This window comes from Calliphora vicina, chromosome 2 (genome assembly GCF_958450345.1).
Source record: "Calliphora vicina chromosome 2, idCalVici1.1, whole genome shotgun sequence".
Lineage (NCBI taxonomy): Eukaryota > Metazoa > Arthropoda > Insecta > Diptera > Calliphoridae > Calliphora > Calliphora vicina.
In genome coordinates this window covers 107,938,440-107,955,852 of record NC_088781.1, presented here as the reverse complement: position 1 = coordinate 107,955,852, position 17,413 = coordinate 107,938,440, and the positions used below count along the sequence as shown (strand labels likewise).

The following is a 17,413-nucleotide window of genomic DNA, read 5'->3' as shown; positions in this document are numbered from 1 at the left end:
TATAAGAGATAATTGATAGCTACGACGAGGTTTTATGTAGTGCTCGATGAGGAGATTCTATATGTGTATTTTTAAATCGGAACACAAACGAAGAAAAAGGATAATTCTTAAAATTGAACATACCCGAGTTGTCCTACTTTGGGCACCCCTGGCCCAGCTCCTGGTGGGCTCATGAGGTCCAAGTTCAAAACTTAAACTCGACTACACTTTCTCTTTGCGAATGTGAAATTTCATTCAAATCGGACTAAGAGTTTATAAGTTACAGATTTATTTCCATCTTTTTTTTTCTCATACCACTGTGCGATGTCCGTCCGTCGGTCTGTCCGTCCGTCCAAGTGAACATTGTAATCAAACTACAGGTCGCAATTTCAAAGATAATTGAACAAAATTCGTTACAAACTCTTCTATTGTCCCAAGGAAGAAGCTTATTGAATTTGGTTAGAATCGGTCCATTATTTCTCCTAGCCGCCATACGATTGCCCTATACCGACCGACTATACTTTCTTAATTGTTTTTTATTGAATGCGTGAAAGTCTCTTAAAAAACAGATTTTTACAATATTTTTAAATTGATATATTTATCTAACCAGAGCACACTGTCGGCAAAGTTTTGCAAAAAATCATAAACGATGACTTCAGAAAATATAATTGTTAAGAAAATGGCAATATATGCCAATAAATTATGTTTTAAGGACTATAAAAAAGGTGGTTAGTAAAGTGACCACTTTACCGCAAAGAGTTAACTGGCGCATAAACCCAAAAAACTTATACTGGTTTTACGACTTTGTTATAAAACCAATTCTATAATAAGGGGTAACAGTTTGGTCGTTAGTGTTGCAGAAGAAAAATCACCAAAACTGGTTTGAAGGTATTATGAAAATTGTAGTGATTATGATAGCGGATGCGTTAATGACTACTCCATCGGAGGTACATTTCAATATCCTCAACTGGATACAACAAGATAAACTGGCGAAACAAATAGCTGCGAATCGCAATTAGGCTAAATGCCACAAAAGCATGGAACCCAGAGAATAATGGTCATGCTAAGATTTTAGTTACCATTCATTTGAATCTTCCTGTAGATTACACGATACCTGAAACCGATTTTCATCTTGGTTTTATGTCAATAATACCGGATGAGTACACATATGACAATGGCTTCCACCTTCCGAAGAGTGTATATTCTCTGACCAGCTGAATCTAAGACTATCCTATGGACTATAAAAGTAACAGCGGAACAAATTCAATATCAAAGGCCATCGAATAGAGATACATATTCATATATTTAATGATAACAAAGTGGCCATTAGATCCCTAGAAAGTGTATACACCACATCAAAAAGTGTTCAAGAATGCGGAGTGTCTTTAGAGAAGATAGAGGTTCCTAGACACGGGGACATTGAAGGTAATAATAGGGCTGATGTATTTGCGAAAGCAGCCACCACCATAAATTTGAACGAATTCAAACGTGATATTGGCATTTCCTTTACGAGGGGAAGAGAACTGTAATAATAAATGGTAAAGAGAATGCACATGCAAAGAGACCAGAAATGTTGCCCATTACGACTTTGCAGAGAACTCGATTTTCGATAAATCTGGAACATCATAGCGGTCATCACTCGAAATTTATATACATTTTTTAGTCATTTGACACGTATATTATCTTTTCAATACAAATATAAGTCAATTAAATCCCAGACAATCTAGCGTGAAGTCAATTACCACTTCGGTGTGTCTCTTTTTTTGTTTATAGGTAAAACTGCTAGTTTGGGATAGTCAACTAGTACAAGTGAATGACTACTTGAGTTCAACCGATATCTGAAGCATATATGCTAGAGACCAAAGAACAGTCAAAATAGTAAACTTACGAGGGTAAACATTCACCAAGGAAGTCCAGGGCGGATCTGTTGGCCAATAAGTTCTGTTTTTTATACTTACGGGGCATTCACATCGATTTAAATATAGTAAAACTATCACCGGCGAATATTATTCATAGATGTTGGACAGATTCGTTATTATTTTGTTACAAAAATAACCCCATGAAGTGGTCAGGGATTAGATAGCCCGAGCTTTCGAGCAAGGTGCTTGCGCACAGCTTAAGCCACATTTGACATTTTGCACGTGCGATGGCACAGTCATATTTGGAGGCGATTTGAATTGTCCTCCGAAATCGTGCCATTTCATCCCGTCAGATATTTTCTTGTTGGGGTTTCTTAAGCCCAAACCACAGAGGCCCTCAATGCCAACGTAACCGATAATATCGGTTAAATGATTTATGGAATTTATGATGGAAAATTGGACGAATACAAAATGTCGATGCTTACTCACATACACTTTGTTTTATTTAAATTTTAAGATAGGAAACGCTTTATGAAAGACCCTTTACCCGTTCACATAATGTATATTAAGAATCATATTAAATTATTATTTTATAGCCAAAGTTTGAACTGGCAGCAAACGTTACATTTTACGCTTACGCAAGAAGTTATAAATCATACGATTAATTACTCTCGCTCTTTCTCTATTGCTGGAAGCACTTTTCTGTATCACTATATGTGTACAGAGTTACATATCCCATCACATTCATAATTTTTCTTCATAACCCCATGAGATGTAACATTGAAAATAATTCTTTTATATTGTGTTGGAATTGTGTTGAGGAGAAATAAAATACAGTTTTATTAAATATGAAAATAAAGGGTGTCTAAATAAATGACTTTTTAATGGAATTTCAGAGGTTCTGTGTGATTGTGTTCCTTTGCTAGCAAATAAAACTCGCAGAAATTCATTCCTGGCGCTCTATATATATATAAAAGAGTAACGTTATGGAATGAATGGCTGATTCAACATCACCCAGCCAAAAGTTAGAGACATGCAATTTGGACACTAAGAAAGGATATTTGGAAATTCGAAATTCTAGGATGTAAATTCGGTAACCATGTATCTTCTAAACCGATACAGATACCAAAAACATTATTTACTTAAATTTTTATTTGAGAGGCGAACTCTTTAGGGGAGAAAATGAGTAAAAACTATGATTAGGTACTTATCTAGTTATACATAAGATGCTTTTATCAGCTTAGTATGTAATGCAAATATCTAATTCTGTTCTCTTAAAAATCAGGAACAAACTGCTTCCTTTTTATGCTATGATATCTTGTAATATATTCCTAAGATTAAAGAAAAAATAGACACTTCACTTAACTTACGAATTAAGTTAATGTCAAATCACCCTGTTTAAAAAGCTAATTTATGTCATTATACCGACAAACTCTTACATGGAGAAAATTCCATACAAACACAACTTTTACATGTGAATAAAATAATTTAAATGAACAAATGAATGAATGAGAATGTAAATAGTGTAAGCAATTTTACATAAAATATACGTTTGCTGGATAGTAGATGTATAGTAAAACATGTGTACGTATACGCTACATTTACCATTACAAGTGAATTAATAAAATTTTGTGCAAATATGTGTATGTAATTATTTTAATTTATAGCGACACATTTACATCTATCGTCTACTAGATTTACTATCACACATACTCCTTTACATACAATTATAAGTCTGAAATTGGGAGCATGAGTAGCTGACACATTAAATACTCTATAAGGATACAGATGCATACATTCACATAATGAGATCGACAGACTGTCCTTTGTGATATTTTACACAGTTTATAATAAATTCTCATATTAAAATTCTTTTAATAGGCAAGAAAATATTATTAAAAATTTAAAAACTTTGGATGAGAATTCTCTACAAAATTCACACACAATTTAATGAAGCTAAGAACGGTAAGATAGGTTTGAACAATGATATGGGATACACAAATGAAGGATATTATACAGCTTTACCTTTGCATGAAAATATTACACAATCAATTGAGTTTAAACTGATCAAAAGGGTCTTCCAATAGGGACTTCCGAACTTCGACATATTCGATATATTGCAGATAATACCATCAAATTTTACACACGTTATTTTTATGTTAAAAGGACTAACTCTGGTAAAAATTATTAGAATCTGTTCATGATTTCTCCTAGCCCCCATACAAATTTCTTCCATATCTGACCATAGCCGCCATATAAAGTTCACTTCCGAAAATCACTTAAATAGGCATAAATGTCTTATAAATATTGCTATTAAGTTGAAATTCGTCATAAATAGTCCCCATATATACCAAAATCGCTATACCTAATTCTATGAAGATCGGTCTATAATTGGTTATAGCTCCCATATAAGGACCACTTTCGAAAAACACATTAACCTAAATAAATATCTATAAAATATTTACACAAATCTCTAATTTATATTTAGGAATCATACTACAGGATTTTGTGAATATCGAACCATATTTAACCATAGTTCCCATATAAGGTCCACTTCCGAAAATCAGTTAAGTACTCATAAATCTCTTATAAATACCTCTATCATGCTAAAATTGGACACAAATAATACTCATATACATAGAAATCACTGTACCAAATTTTACGCAGATTGGCCGATAATTGCTCACAGCTCCCCTATAAGGCCCATTTCCGAAAAATATATTAACCTTAATAAATATTTAAAACAAATCGATACTAAAATGAAATTACGCACAGATCAGTAGTTTTTAACCAGCAATCATACTACTGGATTTTGTGAATATCGGTCCATATTTAACCATAGCTCCCATATAAGGTCCACTTCCGAAAATCAGTTAAGTACTCATAAATCTCTTATAAATATCTTTATCATGCTCCCATATAAGGTCCACTCCCGAAAATCACTAAAATCCTCATAAATTTCTTACAAATATAGTTATCAGTTTGAAATTCGAAACAAATTTATTCAATATATTCAATGTAAAATATTTGTATACCCTTTTTATACTCGGTTTCTTCACTTAGGTTAAAAATGAAAAATGTTGATCCAAACGTATTAACCCAATACCGCCCACTGTAACATATACGTAACACTGACATTCATCAATATTTAACTAAATTGTCAACTTAATAAATAATATACAAATGTGTATTCATGTTTATTTTGTGTTTTAATGTTCCTTCTGCAGCAATAACTGATTATTTCGTTAGTTCTACTCTTCTTGTGGTTGTGTAAGGTTGTTTTGTAAAGTGTGTTTTTTGAAAGCTTGAAAAAAGTGAATTATGACGACACGAAGAAGGTAAGATAGTTAATTTTATATATATATATTATTTTATACATAATTATTATATGCATACTTAAAGAAAACATATCAAATTATATTATTTAAGTGTAAAAAAAAATATTTGAGTTATATAGTGTACGGTAGAAAGTGAAGAAAGCAGGTGTTACGTATTTGTAACACTGGGCAGCACTCAGTTATTTTTGGACCACTTTTTTTACGTTACAAATATGAACAAATATCAACATATTTGGCATTAGTTTTACTTTTAGAGTATTTTTTTTTTTAGATACGGGTATTTAACATTGGAAGAAGCCACACAATATCTTGAGGAGCTTTTGTCAGATGATAGCCAGGAAAATATTATTGAACAAGTGGTCATAGAGCCGCCGAGAGCTAACTATTTGCCGTCTGATGAAGACTCTGGAGATGAAGATGGTGGTGGACTCCCGCAAAATTTGCCCAAAGCTCTACTTATACAACCATGCGAAATTACAATTCGGAAGTCGGGATCATGTGGCGATGATGATCAGGAAAACGCGGAAGACATGGAAAATGTATTGCTAGAGCAGACATTGCAAGATGTTATAAATAACTCTTCTGATAATTTAAATATTGATTGCCTTAGATCTAATGCAACTACACCGTTGAGTGTAAAATCATCTGCAGAATCGCCTAAAAGAAAAGCAGTGGAAAATAAGATAAAGACCCCATCTAAGGTACCTCGTGTGCAGCATTTTGACTCTGCCTCAGGTTCTACAAAGAAACCAAGACCATCAAAATGTAAAAAATCAAAGTATGCCAAAAGATTACAAAGTGAAACTATTCAGTGGGTGGAAGATGAGGATGTATGGTGTCAACGTATATTCCCTGAACCCGACTTTTCTGATTGCACTGACTTACCACCCTACGTGCAATTTGAGAAGTTTTTTGACGATGAGTTGGTACAAATGCTATGCAATGAAAGTAACAGTTATGCAGTATATAGTGGACAAGAGAACCCAAAAATATCGATGAATGAAATGCGAGTTTTTCTTGGAATCCTGATTGTTACAGGTTATGCTTCAGTTCCTTCAAAGAGAGATTATTGGACAAATGAAAGCGATCTTAAAAATGAATTGGTTTCGGATTCTATGCGTAGAAATCGCTTTGATACAATATTTCGTAATATACATTTTATTGATAATGCAAAACAACAAGGAGACGATAAAATCTGGAAACTACGACCATATACAGATGCTTTAAAAACACGTTTCTTGAAGCACTTTCATCCTGAACAATGTCTATCTTATGATGAATCAATGATTGAATATTATGGTCGTCACAGCTGCAAACAATTCATAAGAGGAAAACCCCTTCGTTTCGGTTACAAAATGTGGAGTTTAAATACTCCGCTGGGATACTTAATAAATTTTGAAATGTATCAAGGATCAAATCCCCGTTTAAAGCCTGAATATTACACCAGGTATGGGAAAAATATAACTCCATTGTTTTGTATGCTGGATGAATTTGATGAAAATGTTAAGCAACTTGAATTTTCAATTCATTTTGACAATTTATTCACGACAGTTAACGCTTTGGTTGGTCTAAAGCAACGCGGTTACCATGGAACTGGAACAATCCGAGAAAATTGCATACCCAAATCATGTCCTTTACCTTTAAAAGATGTATTAAAAAAACAACAGCGTGGTCATATTGAAAGTATAAAAATGGTATCTCCTGCTATAAAAATTACCAAATGGGTTGACAATGCAGTTGTATCTGTAGCGTCCACTATTCATGGGAAGGTACCTATCACCAAAATAGCCAGATTTTCCCGAACGCATAAGAAAAGAATTATGGTTCCCTTACCACATGCTATAAACGAATATAATAAAAATATGGGTGGAACTGATAGAATGGATCAAAATGTAAATGCATATAGAATTGGGGCGCGAGGAAAGAAATGGTGGTTTTCAATATTTACATGGTTAGTAGATGTTTCAATACAAAATGCTTGGATTCTACATCGCAAGGCAGGTGGAAGCATGTCCCAGTTGAGTTTTCGCCGATCAATAGCAACTCGGTATTGCAAATCTTATGGCAGTAACAAACCACCTCAGAGTTATCGTCGTTTAGCTACAGATGAACAAGAGTATTCAACCAGATATGATGGGGTAAATCACTTTGTCGTCGAAACAAAGGACAAAAAAAGACGTCGTTGTGCAGGTTTGAACTGCTTGTCTCATCCAACTTCCATGTGCAAGAAATGTAATGTTGGTTTGTGTATCAAATGCTTTGAAAAATACCACTATTTTCTAACAACAAACTAAATAACATTAAAAAAATTTTATGAATTACTATATTTGTTTATTTATTTTTTATTATTTTCTGTATTTTTTATTATTTTTATTGTGTAAAACACATTAAATTAAAAAAAAATGTTTTATGTTATCTTTTATGTAATAAATGGAAGTTTTTGTTAAGTTTTGTTTATAATAAATATACGTTTTATTTTGAAAAATGCTAGGCCCAAAAATTGTATGTACTGCCCACTGTTACGTATATGTAACAGCCCCCAAAACCCAATCTAGGACAAATGGAAAAATTTTTTTTATTAAAATAGGTTCATTAAGCTAAGGTAAATTGCTGTTCAAAATTTCATTGATTTATATAGTCTAGATCGCTGTGGGCATTAAAGGGTTAACTAATTATTAGGTATATAAATAGTTAAATTTCATACGTTCTAATAGGAATTTCAGTTATAAATTGCTGAATTAGATAAAAAATGTTTGTACTTTTGAAATAAAATATCTTCTGCGTAAACTAGTCTTTCTAAAAATTGTTATATTATTTCACTTGTTATACCATCATATTTAGGTGGAGGGTATTTAAGATTCGGCGCGGCTGAATATAGTACTCTTACTTTTTTTTCAAATCTCCATGCACGATATAGCGTTCAACAATACGTGCAAATGATAAAATGCTTTTATCAAAATGGATGAGAATGAATGAGTACATCAACAAACAAAATTGATGAATTTGGGATGATACCAATCCACATTAGAAACATGAGTGTCCAATACATCTCGAAAAAGTAACTGTTTGCTGTGGATTTTGGATTGGCCCATGATCACGAAATTCGTTTGACCAGAATTGGATGATATTGACACCAACGACGTGTGGTTTCAATAGGACGGCTCTAAGCTTCACACGGTTCATGCCACATAGAACATTCTGCACGAGCGATTTGATGGTATGGTAAGTAGGCCGTCCTTGAATGAGAAAAATTTTTTTTCGAGCTACACTTTCGCAAAATTTGCGTAATGTTAGACAAATTACGGTAAAAGTAATAAAAATTACATGACATTTTGAGGGATTTACTTTTGAAAGCGTTTTTTAATATATAATTAATATACAATTAAACATATTTTTTTGAACAAAATTTGGCATTTCGGCTCGTGATTTCAACCGTGTTCTAATAAAGCTATCTCTAGAATAGATATGCCAAACGGGGAATCCCGTTCCCGAATATCTCTGGTTTTTCGGGATTTCCTATTTCACGAAGCCCGGGATTTTTTAATTTTATCAAATCCCGTTTTTCATAAATAAATAGGGGAAATTGTCATTTTTGTGTGCCTTTTTCATGCATTTTGATATTCTACATGCCCAAATATCACAAAGTGATGTTCAGAAATGTTATTAAGCTCAACTACTTTTATCTCAGATGAGGAGCTCGAACAAAACGAAAATATTTCGATTGCTAAAAGACAAAAGATAAGGTACTGCTTTACCAGTATGTACATTAGGCTGGGTCGATTTGTATGGACGATCGAAAACTAAAAAAACGTATAACAGAAACGCAATCTACGGAAAATTCTAAGAGAGTTTCCTCAACATTTGGTATTTTATCCAATAAAAAACTATTAAAAAAAAAATACTGAAATATCATTGGATAAAATGAAATTCGCAAGATAGGATTTGATTTTAGACCTATGGTTTCTTGTTGAAAATTTCTTAGAATTTTCTTCTGTACGATTTTTCGTGAAAAAAATCGACCCACCCTAATATATTTATTGTTATTTCTTCTTATCTTATCACGCCTAACCATTTCTTGCTAGGAAATTCAAATGGTTTAAAGCCTTTAGCTTCGTATGATGACGAAGGTGTCGTGTTGAGAGAAAGTTGGTTATGTTCGCAGCAGTACGCCCAAAAATTTTGGAAGAGATGGGTAGCTGAGTATTTGCCTACATTAACTTGTAGAACAAAGTGGTATGAAAAGGCTAAACCATTAGCGGTAGGAGATTTGGTGGTGGTGGTTGACCCAGCAAATCCAAGAAATGTATGGCCAAAAGGTAGAATAATTGAAGTCACCATGTCAGAGGACGGTCAAGTTCGAAAAGCGAAAGTCATAACGACGTGTGGTATACTGGAGAGGCCAGCAGTTAAATTAGCGATCCTAGACGTGACTGAAAAAAGGAGTAAGCCTTCGACACATTTCGCCTTACTGTGGGGGGGTGTTAGCGCCACAGTCTAATCGCTACTATGTATTACTAATTATCGATTATCGTTATTATTGTTTTGTTATTACTTATCGCTTAATTCCCATTCGCAAATATTTGGATTGCATTATTTTATATTTCCACGCGGTATTTTTAATGAGTTCATTTTAAATAGTATAAAAGCCATTTTTATTATAAAATACAGATATATCGTGTTCGTAAAATCACAAAGAAGTTTTGCTCTTGATTTCCATACGAAAAAGTTAGTAATTATTTAAATTATACTTGTTTAATTTTATAAAATAAGTTTGTTAATTAATGTGAATTTCAGGAATTTTAACGTAAAGTATAAGAAATAAATAATTGAGTTTGTTGAGAAATAAGGAGTGAGATCGAAAAATTCTTAACATACATATATGTTTATAAAAAAGAAACCACTAAACTTACAGCTTTAATTTTTTTTTTATTTGATTGAAATTATTATTACAATTTACAAAAAAAATTATTTTTATAGTTTTAATCACTAGTGATGAAATTTTGAACCTTTTTCGGAAACCCTTCCATTAACGTTTTTATAGTGCTTTCTGTCACTTTGCTCGAACATGTAGTCCATCTCCGTTTAAAATCTACCACACTTTTGGACACCTTTTTTGTACTCTTCAATTCTCTTTTAACAAGAGCCCAATATCTCTCCACTGGCCTTAGCTCCGGGCAGTTTGGAGGATTTGCCTCTCTTGGTACAAATACCACATTATTGTTCTTGTACCACTCAAGGGCTTGTTTGCCATAGTGACAGGATGCCAAGTCAGGCCAAAAATAAGTGGACACATTATGAAGTCTTATGAATGGAAGCAGCCTTTTTTGTAAACATTCCTTGATGTAAATTTCGGTATTTATAGAGCCCGTTGTAACAAATGAGTGGCTTCTTTTGCCGCAACTGCATATTGCTTGCCATACCAAGAACTTTCTGGGAAATTTTGTCTGCTTTTGGGTCCTAAACTTTTCTTCAACATTCCCTCGAGCATCAGCAACATAAAATTTTTGACCTGGAAGTTGCGAAAAATCTGCCAGAACATACGTTTCGTCATCCATTATGCAGCAAGAATATTTTTTTATAAAACTTGACTTCAATTTCCGTGCTCTGTTTTTGGCCTCTAAATTTTTAGTAGCGTTCCTGTCAGGAACTTTTTGAGCCTTGTATGTTTTTAAACCTGCATTAGCTTTAACTTTTCGTACCAAATAGTCCGAGCACTGAGCTAACCGGGCTGCTTTCCTACCGGATGTGTTGGGAGCTCTTTTGAAAATGCGTTCTATTTTTTTGGCTTTAGAAACATCATGTGGACCATTCCTTCTACCTGAACCAGGTTTTCTATCAACTGACAAGTTCTCCCGGTACTGTTTAATAACATTGGAAACAGTTTGACGGCAGACCTTTGTATGCTTGGCCAACTTTTTGTAAGACCAAGTTGGGTTTTGTTGAAAATATTTAATAATTTCAGTACGCACTTTTTTCTGGTCACTCATTTTAATCAGATTAACAAAAAAATTAATATAATTGACATTACACATAATAACTGACATGTTTTTCAAAGGTAACTTGATCAAAAAAAAATTCAAATAATACTTGGGTTAAAAAATGTAATGAAAAACGTGTGTTAAGAATTTTTCGATCTCACTCCTTAAATAATTGTTCGATATACAGATATATCGTGTTCGTAAAATCACAAAGAAGTTTTGCTCTTGATTTCCATACGAAAAAGTTAGTAATTATTTAAATTATACTTGTTTAATTTTATAAAATAAGTTTGTTAATTAATGTGAATTTCAGGAATTTTAACGTAAAGTATAAGAAATAAATAATTGAGTTTGTTCTTAAAAATTCTTGTGCTTTTCGTTTACAATCTACCTTTGGATACAAAGAGCTTGGGCGCTTCATCTAACAGTACTCATGCAAGTATTTTATGCTTTTTAGTGTCTAATATAAATTAATTGCTAAATAAAAAAAGTTTTTTTCAATTGTAAAGACATAATTATGTAAGTTTCATTTTTATAATTTTCGGGATTTTAGATTTCCCGAATATCCCAAAACTGCAGGTCGGGATTTTTTACCAAATCCCGAACTCCGGGATTTTCAAAAATCAGTCCAGATTAGCATCTCCACTCTAGAAGCTTTGAGAGGCCTCTGTTACAAGTTTAACACAAATTTCCACAGCTTGTGTATGACAAAGAAAGTCAACAATTTCCATGCTGTTATCTTTTGCCATTATTAGAAATATGCCGCAGAACCGGCGGTGCTGTAATCCTACACTCGTGCCATATAATAATTTCGGTGTAATCTCCAGCAGAGAAATTAATTTTTAATAGTTTAAATATTCTTTGTTTAGTGGTACTTTCAGCTTCTTTAGCTTTGATTATTGTTTGCAATGCCAGCTCCCGAATGTAGCCTCTATCATTAAACAGCATACTGACAAGTAGATTTTCTGTGTGAGCAAAAAAAGCATTTCTTTCGATAACAAAATCCACAGCTAATCTCATATTTTAGCCGTAAAAAACGAGAGTACATAATCAAATGAAAAATAATATTTTTCATTTGAAACATATTATGTTTGTCTCCTTCTTTAAAAGAAGTTTTTTAATTGATTAGGAACCAAATCGGAGCTTATATTTTAACAACGTAATTGACAAGCAGTTGGAAATTTTCTCATGGATTAAGGGTACTTACGTAAACTCTGAGCAGACGACTAGCAGAGGTAAGCCATCACGAGTGCGCAATTTTTCCAGGTTTGCCAGCTCAGTACTACAATAACCAGTTTGTACAGCTTTATATATCTTATAAAGATATTTTTGATCCGTAATTAGTTGATCGACCAAATTTTAGGCAAGTCTGGCAAATTACCAGCCACCGCACAAAAAGACACCTCTGTTTCATTATCACAAGCAGGTAATTGTTTTCAAATAAGTCCACAATATTCTCTAGGTCCCGAAGTGCAGCCATCTAAAGTCAAGAATAAATTACGAAGGGGTAACTCTTTGGCATGGAGCATACAAACACACCATTGTAGCGGTCTCTTCAAATACTTCTCCAAATATTGAATAACGCCACCATTCCAACCGGTATTAGTTGCAGTTCCGTAACATCCAATGCAAATAACGTCATCTAAATTCCAACCTTCACCTTCTAATAAAGTTGTGATCGAAGAATGAATGCCCATTGTATCAATAATATTTCATGACATCGCACTGTGGTTCCAAATCAAAATCTAGATGGACAAAATTATTTGGCCGATTCCAAAAAAAAATGTTTAAAAGATCAATATAAACTTTTTTTCAAGTTACAGTAGGGTCTAGATATATAAAAATCAATAATAAAAAAAAAATATTTCCAAAAATTCCATTCTATAAAAATTTAAAAAAGTATTTCGGCGGGTGCTGGCTGCTACAATTTTTTTACAAGGACATTCCCCAGAAGTATCATTAAATGATGTATATGGTCATTGCTATATAATATTCTTAGAAAGAAATAATTATCAGTATATTTGAGACCCATGGTTAAAGGACTATAACAGGAAAACGGAGAGGCCCATAAATATAAGATATACACTCAATAAAAGCCTATATCAATGTTTATCTATGTTTTGAAGTAAAAAATTTCTATATGGTAAAACAATTGAGATATATGTAATTAAGTAAAGCAGTAAAATATAAAAAAAAAATTAACGGAAATATGATTAAACATTTTTTGAACTTCTGGCGCTTCTGTCTAGAAAACGAAATGTCCAATTGAAAAACCCATTTGTATTGGAGGAGACCAGATTGTCAGATTCCGAAAAAACTTCGGTTGTCCAAATTCTGAAGATACCGATTTTTATAATTTTGTCCACCTAGATTTTGATTTGGAACCACAGTGCATCGCTAGGACACATGTTGCAATACCTGTTAAAAACTATTTAGAATGAAGTGGTTGGGAAGTTCTGTCTCACCGGACTTATAGTCCACAACTTGCACCGTCCGACTACTATTTGCTTCGATCGATGCAGAACTCTCTCTCTGGGATACGCTCCACTTTAGATCAGAAATCTGGAAAGATCATCGCATGGATCCTGTACCGAACGCAACTGATTAGTTTGAAGCGAGGATTTGCGTTAAAAACGCCCAGAATATGCGGCCAGATAAGAAGTAATATTCCATCATGACAACGATCGGCTATTTTGCATTGGTTGGGATATTTTGCATCACCCGCTTTATAGTCCAGATTCTGCCCCGTCTGACTACTATTGCCTTCGATCGATGCAGAACGTTCTCTCTGGGATACGGTTCACTTGGGAACAGAGTATCCGAGCAGTTCTTTCGGCTCGGAATCCATATGTTGCCAGAAAGATGGGAAAATGTCATGGCGTACAATGGCTAAAAATTTATTAAATGTTTCAAAATAAAAGCTAACAATTTAAAAAAAAAATAGCGCATTTTTTAGCCATACACTCAATAGAATTTTAGTAGGTTGATGTTCAAATGATACACTGCACAGTGGGCACAATACAATTTTTTGGATATAAATCTGTCATTTCTAAACGGCTGGTCCGATCGGGATATAATTTGACGTGGGCGTAGCCAAGGAGTATTCGAATTTAAGTAATTAAAATGGGTCCTACAAATGCTCCAGGTAGGGTACTTTCGACATGTAAAATATTTAAATACGTGCCATTTTCTTGTTTCCCATCCGATTTCAAAGATTTTTATATTTTTGGACTAGGTGAAAAGCATGCCTGCATGTGCTATTTATCTCGTACAATTTCCGAGATATATGCATTTCAAACTTGAAATTATAAAATTTTGCCATACCTTAGTCCGCTTTTTTTAAAATAAAGGGCGTACTGAAGGACTCGAATTTATTTTGTTAGTTAAACAATTAAATTAGCAATAATATACCATAGATTTCAGAAATACCAATAATGGATCCAAAAATAAACGATTTTCAATTTAAAAATTAAATAAATAGTAGATTTTTGCTGTAACTCTTAACTCTTTTTATACCCTTCGTAATGAATGGCAAGGGTATATATAGGTTTGTCATTCCGTTTGTAATTTCTACATTTTTCATTTTCGACCATACAAAGTATATATATTCTGGATCGTTATAGATAGCGAAGTCGATATAGCCATGTCCGCCTTTCCGTCTGTATGTTGAAATGAACTTTCCGTAGCCCCTATATAACTTACATACATGATTCATACTTTAATATCTCCGAAATTCTAGCTATTTAAAATCGGTCCACAAATGGCTGAGATATAAGGACAAAACCAGGACAATCTCGATTTTTTACCTATTCTTGACCCATATCTGGATTACTAAATCATTAATATAGACAATATGAATATCTAATGATAGATATTTCTAAGACCTGTGCAACGCCGTATATAAGACCATAGTAAGTTGGACCTACAATAGGTCTAAATTGGAAAATATATTTTTTAACCCGAATTTTTTTTTTACCAAAAAATTTTTTTCACTAAATATTTCAAAAAAATTTTAATATTTAAAATTTTTTTTTTTAAATTAAAAAAAAAAATAAAGAACAATTTCGAAAAAAACAAGTGGAAAAAAATTTAAATTTTGTGGGCTGACAGCTAAAGTCGATAAGGTGGTCTTCATCGAAATCAATTAAGTCGTCTTCAAGATCGAAAAAGCTGTCTTCGATGATTGTCGATCGGACTTCAACACAATAAGATAAGACATCATCATAATATTAATAGACAAGTCGATTTCTTTAGACCCCTTTTACGCTCACATTATACATTCAATTTGGGCAAGAAATATACCATTTTAAAGGGATTTACTCACAGAAGTGCAGAATATATTTATTGAAATCGGTTCAGTTTTTTAGGAGTTATAAGCGTTTAAAGATGTTACTAACACATATGCAAAAACGTGTACATGTGAACCTTAAGCTAAAATGTAAACAAAGCAATGCGTGTTTGTCCATTTGTTGTTGTAAATAAATAAGAGAAACAATTAAACAGTACTGATTTCGGTCTGTTTTAAGTGAGAGTTGTTATAGAAAAGAAAGAAGAAGACTTTTGTAATTTAAAGACAAAAAAATATATTTTGAAGGTGTTTTTTTATTATCAAACTCCCATATGCATGTTTTTAAAATTATCAAATTTTGTTTTATAAGCCAAAATTTCCATTCAAAATTTGTTTTATAAGCCAAAATTTCCATTCAAAATTTGTTTTATAAACCTTTGACAAATTTAAAAACTGTTTATGCATATGGGGGTAAATATGTAATTGTACATAAGTAAATAGTTATTTTATAATATGTGCAGAACTATAATTGTGACGGTTTTCAATCTTCATATGAATCAATTACTTATCACTGCATGAAATTTAATCAAAAATAGGACGGGTCGGAAAAAATGGTGAGTCGCCTCGCATACAATAGTTATTTCTAAATATTTTGTGAACTATAATTGCAAGATTCTTCAAACTTAGTCTAAATGGCTCTTTTATAATTTTGCATAGTTTCGCTGAAATTGTTCGGGATTGGAATAGTGGGCGTGGCACACCCTATATAAAGTATATAATTAATTTCGAATATCTGTAGAACTATAATTGTAAAAGTGTTAAAACTTATAGCGAATTAATTTCTTATTACTGTGCGGAGTTTAGCTGAATATAGACGGAATTAGATTAGAGGATATATCACCCAAAATGGGAGGGATCGGAAAAGAAAGTGAGTCATCTCCCATACAAAGTAATAATTGCAAGGTTCTTCTAACTTTGTGCGCATAGCTCTCTTATTGATTTACACAGATTGGCTGAAAATGGTCGGGATTTCATTAGGCTTAGTAGGAATGACCACTTCCTTATAAAGGAAAGTTAAAGTAAAGCTTGCTATTTACATAAAAGGTTAAAAAATGTGTAGGATCAGAGCAGTGGAGTGGTATCTCCCATACAAAATTAGTTAGTTATTTTTGAATGTCAAGTGAATTGTAATTGAGAGATTCTCAAATTTTGTATGTGTTATTTTCGTATTTCCATTCATATTTTTTTAATTTTACTAGGGTAGGGGTAGCGAAGTGCACCGGCTTATACTAGTATTATATATCACTGAAAAGGCAATGAAGTCTAGTTTTCGAAAAAATCAAAATTGTAATAAAAACTATAATTTCTGTAACTCTAATATAGGTGGAGGATGTTCAAGACACAGCCATGCCTTTAAACATACTCAATCTTGGACCATTGGTGAAGTACTTTCTAAGTACCAGCTAAAAATAAATAATAAATATTTTAATAGCACTTTTCGGAATAATCAGACATGATAACTGTGATTATCACAACACTAAATTCAAAACATTTGATCAACTTTGACACAAATCACCCTATATTTAAAAGGATACAAAGAAAACAAAAGGATTTAGTTTTATAAAATGCCTTCGACCAACACATTTAAAACATTTTCTCTATTTTAGACTCAACTATACAATGATTCTTCTACTTTCATGGGTTGTATACATATCTTTCGTTTGCTGTTGTTGTTTATTTTGAAATTTATGTGATTTTTTGCTGTTCTTGTTGTTTTTTAAGGTATGATGGCAGGTTGTCCTTTTGCGCAAATGTCCTTTAAAATATTAAAAACAAAAAACATATACTTTTATACTTATAAATTTTGTTATTTTTTTATACACAAAATATTTCTATGTGTGTTGCAACAACTTGTATAAAATAACAAAAGAATTGGAGGTTTAGGTGCTGTAGCATAACAGAATGAGAATG

General features: G+C 32.7%; 1 protein-coding gene across 1 annotated transcript; it reads left to right on the top strand.

The window, feature by feature from the left end:
- Positions 1 to 5,159: 5,159 nt before the first annotated feature.
- LOC135950778 (piggyBac transposable element-derived protein 3-like) lies at positions 5,160 to 16,909 on the top strand. The gene is made up of 4 exons (XM_065500306.1): positions 5,160 to 5,176; positions 5,448 to 7,417; positions 9,259 to 9,530; positions 16,826 to 16,909. The coding sequence occupies exons 1-4, from the start codon at positions 5,160 to 5,162 to the stop codon at positions 16,907 to 16,909; spliced, it is 2,343 nt and encodes a 780-aa protein (XP_065356378.1).
- The last annotated feature ends 504 nt before the right edge of the window (positions 16,910 to 17,413 follow it).

What these genes read in the sequence shown, in the direction of transcription:
- LOC135950778 (XM_065500306.1), top strand. An exon ending in GTGCAAGAAATGTAATGTTG is followed by an intron (nt 7,418 to 9,258) that starts GTTTGTGTATCA and finishes ATTTCTTGCTAG; the next exon opens with GAAATTCAAATGGTTTAAAG. An exon ending in CCATGTCAGAGGACGGTCAA is followed by an intron (nt 9,531 to 16,825) that starts GTTCGAAAAGCG and finishes ACTCTAATATAG; the next exon opens with GTGGAGGATGTTCAAGACAC.